This window comes from Salvia hispanica, chromosome 6, assembly GCF_029641045.1.
Source record: "Salvia hispanica isolate PSC_SH4W2 chromosome 6, Shi_PSC_v1, whole genome shotgun sequence".
Taxonomy (NCBI): Eukaryota; Viridiplantae; Streptophyta; class Magnoliopsida; order Lamiales; family Lamiaceae; genus Salvia; species Salvia hispanica.
In genome coordinates, this window is record NC_142697.1 from 4,782,987 (window position 1) to 4,790,547 (window position 7,561).

Below are 7,561 nucleotides of genomic sequence, written 5' to 3' on the forward strand. Positions count from 1 at the left end.
TCCACTAACTTTGTCAAAGTATCATTTTAGATCCGTGAACTTTAAAAATAACATTTTCAGGACCGTCAACTATAAGTTAATATCAATCGAAGTACTTTTTTACTATTTTCAAGTTTTTTAGATGAAAATACCCTCAATACCTTGAAAGGTATATATTTTTAATAACCTTATCACATACTCATATTTTTTTATATATATCTTTACTATATATTTTTAAAATATAATTTGACCTTAAATATTATCACTTAATTTGGTGACATCCAAGAAAAGTTCATTCTTCAACTTTTTATAATTAAAGAATTTTAAAATATTTTTAAGATATGGATACTCGTAAAAATTAATGTCACAGTCAATAGACGATACTTGAATATTGATATATTGATATTATTCAAAAAAAATTTAAATAATAGTGTGTCAATATTCAAGTATCGTCTATTGACCGCGACCTTAATATTTACGAATATCTATACATCAAAAAAAATTTAGAAAATTCGTGAAAAAAATATACAGTAAAGATATTTATAAAAATCATATGAGTTTTGATAAGGGTGTCATGACCATAGATGGGGAGGACTTTGTCCCGGCCTATGTCAAGTCTTCCTCCATCCGCAACCTCGTCCTTCGATATCTCCACCGGGCGATGATGCAGTTGATGTTTGCCCGGACCGGCGGTGTGAGCGTCTCCTAAACCGAGTTGGACGTGGTGTGGAGTCTCCTCAACAAGAAGGGGATCAACTTTGGGATCCTCTTCACCATTTATGTCGACCGCATCTCCAAGAAGGACGAGAGCACTATTTGTTGCGGGGGCTTGATCACGGCGATTGCCAAACACGTTGGCATCCTGACCACAGATTTCACTCCGGACATGGGTGAGATGTTCATCACCTATGAGGTACTTTTTGCGGTGGGCTTTTTGAAGACCGACATGAGTGGCCAAGCGTTTTCCTACAAACGGAGCGGGATCACTTTCCCGTTCCAATCCCATATTTGACTAAGGTCGATACGTGGGACAGCAAGGCTAATTGGAAGCTCGACACTTCCGCCCACTGCAGAGCCATTGAGGCTAACCCCGTTCAAGAGAAATTCAAGAAGAGAAACATGCCATTACGCACCCCCATCTTCGACCCGGAGGAAGACTTCACTTTCGCTGCCATTGATCAATACAACGAGGGTAGAAAGCATTCACATGCTCAAGGAAGTGGGGCACCACCGCAACAAGAAGAAGAAGAGGAGGAGGAAGTTGAGGGCCACCACCGCTGCAATAGGAGGAACCGCCGACGAGGACGGCCGGATCCTCAAGAGGAGTTCCAAGCCGACACTTTCGCCCAACTAGGAGAGATGTACTCCTACATGCAAAACATGTCCAACACTTGGGACAACCGTTGGGAGGAGAAACAACAAGTTAACGCCTTCAATCAACAAGGTTGGGAAGCGCAAGGCGATTGGCGGGCGACGGAACAAAATTTTTGGAAGGCTCAAAGGCTAGAGGATGTTCATCAACGACAACAACTTGCCGAGCTCCAAAGGATGGCCGCCGAGGCTAGAGAGGAGCGCCAAACTATGAGGGGTGACACCACCTATCTCATTGGCGCCTTTGAAGACCTCAATGCCCGTTTTCCTCTTCATCAAGAATGATGAAGTTAAGCTCATGACTTTAAATGAGCACTTGTATCATTTGTTTTTGTTTTAAGACAATTTTAATTTTTTTGGTTTTTTGTGTTTGACAATTTTTACTTAAGTTTTCAAGTACTTTTGGTTTAATTTTCGTTTTTATGTTGGATTGAAATTTTCGCAGGATTCTGGACTCTCGCCAACGACCGCTGCAACGCGCGCAACGGCCCGCTCGCCACTCTCTGGAAACATTCTGACCATCGCCAGTGGCCGCTGCCCAAATACAGTTTCCAGCATGATTTTTCGAATTTTTCACCCCGTCCAGCACGTACGCAGTTCAAGGTATCTTTATTTGCTTTCAGTAGTTTACTCATGCCCCTACCGACTCTACAAACTTATTCTACACTTTGTTGTAAATAAGTTTGGGGGGATGAAGTGGTGGACCGTGAGTTTAGGATATTTGTTTTGGTTTTTAGTTACATTATTATTTAAAAAAAAACGAAGGTGAATTTTCTTGAAAATATGTCATGGACTTAGCATGAAGAACTTAGAAACACGCATGCTTAGGGACGCATTAGACTGAGTTGACAATGATATTTAATTTCATCTATGTTTGAATATGGCTTGACGTATTGATTTGATGTTTTAGTTAAAAGGTGCATCATTAGTGAATTGCTTGTTGATGCACTATTTTTTAGCACTAAATAAACCTGGAAGTATACAGAGTATACATAGTATAGCTAAAGGTCAGTACCGGATATCGAACACGGGGAAAACAAACACAAAGTGTCGATCCTCTACTAAAACTCAATTACTATCTGGAGGACCGAAAGTTTTGGAAATTTTTGAAAACTAAAAACAATTAAAAGCAAATAACAACTAGATGCAGATAAATCACAGAGATAAAATATAGAGATAAGGGGAATTCCAGGGATGTGCGTTCACTGTTATGGTTATACAAATTCCAAACTACAATACCCTAGCACAATTATTACTTTGATAGGACGAGTAACCTAGCTTATGCTCATGCGATACAAACGTTGATTACAATATTAGGGTTGTCAATCCTAACACGTAACTCCAAAAAGCTCCTAAGACCCTTGAAAAGTCCTCACTCTCAATTAATAGTGCCGTTTTAAGGGAAGCTAACTGTAGCGTCTACTAAGTGAACCTAACTCGCTAGTTATCTCTCACAGTTATAAAGCAAGTTATATTAAATCATACAAGATTGTGTCACCCAATCATGTAGCATCTGAATTACTTAGGGAAGAAACAAAGTAAAATAAAACGGATATTAAATAGAAAATTTGAATTGTATAACCAAAGTCATTACTAACACATCCGTAGAATCCTATGAGTTTAGTTACACATGATGGAATAAGCTAAACACATAGATTGAAGGGAAGACAATTTGAACATAAAACTAAAGCAAATAAAACTCGTTGGTTGAATCCTTGTCGTTCTTGATGTTCTTGAAATCCTTCTTCAACTCCTTGCACAATGACGTACTCTAGCTTTTAATATCTGGGAATTTATGTTACAAAAAGAATCTCTAATTTTGATGAAGCTTGAGGTCCTATTTATAGGGAAAAGTCATTCCTCATTGTAGAAGGAAAAGATCTTCAATATATGGTAAATCTTGGAGCAGATCTAGGTCAATTCGGATTGGCTGCCTTTCTCCGGCGGGCCGCCGCAACTTGACCGGCGGCCGCCGCGTTGCAGTCCAGAGTCTCGGTACCTCCGGCGGCGGGCCGCCGCATGACCTCCGGCGGTCGCCGGGCGAGACTCGTTTCCAAGCGTGAATTTCCGAGGTGGGCCGCTACAGAGCACTGACCGTCGGGCGCGGCGGGCGCCGGTCGCCGTCTGGACTCCAGATTTCCTGACTTTACGTTTCGACTCCCTTTTTCGGCTCAAATATGCACATTTATCATAAAACACGTCAAAATACCAAAATGTATAAAATATGCAATTATTGGACATGTAGAGTGACTTTGATATTAAAAACGGACCAAATAATGGCCTTAAAACAATGCAATATCCGAGCGTATCACTTGTTCACCTTGAATCATGCTTATACCTTGTGAGTTTTGAGCCTTAATTTCTTTCTTGTGTGATTTATCTGCATTCATGTATATGTTTCTAGAACTTGCTCCTAGTCTGCCTAAGTTTACATCGTGTTTAAGTTGATTTAGGAGGATGTTAGGCCATCTTTTCTTAGCTACTTTTATACCCAAAATTTCCGACCTTCTAAAAAACTTTCCCTTTGGAGCCAATTTTGAGCCTATTCTTTGGAAGCCAAATAAACGGGGACAATTCCTTGGGTTAGTATAGTTTTTATTATCTTTTGTAAATGAATTGGAGAGATAAAGAGGAAAGTATAAAAAGTAGTGTGCTTAAAAGTTGAAAAGTGCAAGTTGTGAAATAGAAAAATTCAAAATGTGTGCTTGATCTAGAAAGGATGCTTATGAAAAAGAAAAAGAGAAAAAGAAAGAAAGGTTGTGAAAAGAAAAGAAAAAAAATCAAAGGTTTGGAAAGTGAGTTGAAGGAGAAAAATAAGTGTTAAAAGTGTCGTGGTTTATTAGAAAAGTGGAATCACTTTAACTCTACTTGGGATATTTTTATTTTTGAAGTCACTTTTTAGCCAAATATTCCTCACCTACCAAAGAGCCTACATTACAATAAAAAATAAAGACCTTTCAGACTTTTGAGGTTTAATCACATCTAGTAGAGGAGAGATTAGACTTTGAGCAAGCCTATGGTAAACTTTGCATGATGTATGATTTGAGTGATATACACTTTGTCATATACGCTTTGAGAGTGAGAGAAAGAACACTTCCCATCTTTGGAAGTTTGCCACATGTGAGTGCATAAATTCAAGGTGTTCCACGAATTAGTAATGAAAGTGCACTAATAAGTCTTGCTTGATTTGATTGCGGTAATACATGCTTAATCTTTTCTTCCATCTTTTGAGGCAATTGCGACGTCTAGTCCTTGTGCATTCCGTGTGTCTATTCTTGTGTCTTTATTGTTTTGTTCGAGGACAAACAAAAATGTAAGTTTGGGGGAGTTGATACGCTCGGATTTTGCACTATTTTAAGACCTTTATTTGGTCTGTTTTTAATGTCAAAATCACAATTCATGTCCATATTTTGCATATTTTCTCTATTTTGGTATTTTTGGCGTGTTTTGTGAGATTTGTGCATATTTGAGCCTAAAAAGACAGGAAAAAGTCAAAGTTGAAAATCTGGAGCATTCACGAAGTCCAGCGGTCCGCTGCAACATGCACAGTGACCGCTGGAGCCTAGCGACCGCCGCACCAGTAGCGGCCCGCTCCGGTGAAAGTTGTGCTGAAATCAAGAAGACGTCCAGCTACCACTGGAGAGTGCGCAGCGACCGCTACAAGAGCTTCCGAAGCTACAGGATTATTCATAGCGACCGCTATCCAAGAGTCAGAGGCTACAAACCATTATGCAGCGGCCCGTTGCGAAAGCGCGGCTCACGAGTTTGACCTACTTTCTCCCCAATATTTACCAAACTTAGCCATCTTTTACCTTATTCTCATAGAGTTCGATTTTCCCACTATAAATATCCCCTCAAACCTCTTCATTTAGATCTTCTTTTTGCCTCACAATTCTAGAGCATAAAATTGAGAGAGTTCTTCATTGTGAAAGAGGTTGAAGAAGGAATCAAGAGAAGATAAAGGCTACAAGGATTCAACCTTTGAGTTTTATTGTTTTATTTCTTATGTTCACTTTGTTTTCCCTTCATTCTATGTTTTTAGCTTATTCAATTATGTGTAACTAAACTCATAGGATTCTAGGGATGTGTTAGTAACGACTTTGGTTATACAATTCCGTATTCTATTTAATATCCATTTTGTTTTTATTTTGTTTCTTCCCTAAGTTGTTCCGTAATAATTCATGTTTGAGTGACACATTAGATGAAAATTTAATATAACTTGCTACATAATCGTGAGAGGAGGTTGGCGAGTTAGATCCACTTAGTAGTCACTACAATTAGCTTCCCTTAAAACAATACTGTTAATTGAGAGTGATGACTTTTCAAGGGTCTTAGGAGCTTTTAGGAGTTACAAATCTAGGTTTGACAACCCTAGTGTTAGTAATCTACGCTTGTACCGCATGTGCATAACTAGTGTGACTCGTTCTATCGAAGTATAAACTATGCTAGGGTATTGTAGTTGGAACTTGTATAACCATAACTGTTAACGCACATCTTTGGAATTCTCTTATCTCTCATATCTTTATCTCTTTAATTTGTTGCAATTAGTTGTTTTATTGCTTTCAAGTTGTTCTTGTTTTCAAAAGTTTTCAAAACTCTCATTTTTCCAAATAGTGAAAGAAGCATAGTAGAAGGTAGACAGTCTGTGATTCTATTCCTCGTGTTCGATATCTGGTACTGACCTTTAGCTATTGACACACTAGTTTTTAGCACTAAATAAACCTGCAAGTATACAGAGTATATATAGTATAGCTAAAGGTCAATACCGGATATCGAACACGGGGAAGACGAACACAAAGTGTCTATCCTCTACTAGAACTCAATTACTATTTGGAAAACCGAAAGTTTTTGGGAAATTTTGAAAACAGAAAACAATTAAAAGCAAATAACAACTGCAAATAAAACACAAAGATAAAATATAGAGATAAGGGAATTCCAGGGATGTGCATTCACAGTTATGGTTATACAAATTCCAAACTACAATACCCTAGCACAGTTATTACTTTAATAGGACGAGTCGCCTAGCTTATGCTCATGCGATACAAACGTTGATTACAAGATTAGGGTTGCCAATCCTAACACGTAACTCCAAAACGCTCCTAAGACCCTTGAAAAGTCCTCACTCTCAATTAATAGTGCCGTTTTAAGGGAAGCTAACTGTAGCGTCTACTAAGTGAACCTAATTCGCTAGTTCTCTCTCACAGTTATGAAGCAAGTTATATTAAATCATACAAGATTGTGTCACCCAATCATGTAGCATCTGAATTACTTAGGGAAGAAACAAAGTAAAATAAAACGGATATTAAATAGAAAATTTGAATTGTATAACCAAAGTCATTACTAACACATCCATAGAATCCTATGAGTTTAGTTACACATGATGGAATAAGCTAAACACATAGATTGAAGGGAAGACAATTTGAACATAAAACTAAAGCAAATAAAACCCGTAGGTTGAATACTTGTCGTTCTTGATGTTCTTGAAATCCTTCTTCAACTCCTTGCACAAAGATGTACCCTAGCTTTTAATCTCTGGTAATTTATGTTGCAATAAGAAGCTCTATGGTTGATGAAGCTTGAGGTCCTATTTATAGGGAAAAGTCAATCCTCATTGTAGAAGGAAAAGATCTTCAAAATATGGTAATCTTGGAGCAGATCTAGGGCTAATCGGATTCGCCGCCTTTCTCCAGCGGGCCGCTGCACCTTGGCCGGCGGTCGCCGCGTTGGAGTCCAGAGTCTCTGTTCCTTCGGCGGCGGACCGCCGCACAACTTTCGGCGGTCGCCGGGTGAGACTCTATTCCAAGTGTAATTTTTTCGAGGCGGGCCGCTTCATTGCTCTGGCCGCCAGGCGCCGGCGGTCGACGCTCGCCGTCTGACTCCAGATTTCCAGACTTTGCGTTTTGACTCCTTTTTTCGGCTCATTTATGCACATTTCTCACAAAACACGTCAAAATACCAAAATAGATAAAATATACAAATAATGGACGTGTATAGTGACTTTGACATAAAAAACGGACCAAATAATGGCCTTAAAACAGTGCAAAATCCGAGCGTATCAGCTATACTATATATACTTTGTATACTTGCAGGTTTGTTTAGTACTAATAAAAAGTGCATCAGCACTACCATTAATATTTTTATAACTAAGTTATTAAATTTATATATTCTCTCCGTCCACGAAAAATAGGGCAAAAATGCCATTTTTGGCTGT

General features: G+C 38.7%; 1 protein-coding gene across 1 annotated transcript; it reads left to right on the forward strand.

The window, feature by feature from the left end:
- The first annotated feature begins 1,098 nt into the window (after window positions 1-1,098).
- Window positions 1,099-1,635, forward strand: LOC148923103 (uncharacterized). Its single transcript, XM_089061392.1, has one exon. The coding sequence runs from the start codon at window positions 1,099-1,101 to the stop codon at window positions 1,633-1,635; it is 537 nt and encodes a 178-aa protein (XP_088917518.1).
- The last annotated feature ends 5,926 nt before the right edge of the window (window positions 1,636-7,561 follow it).

Coding starts and splice junctions, on each gene's coding strand:
- LOC148923103 (XM_089061392.1), top strand. CDS start 1,099: ATGCCATTACGCACCCCCATCTTCGACCCGGAGGAAGACTTCACTTTC.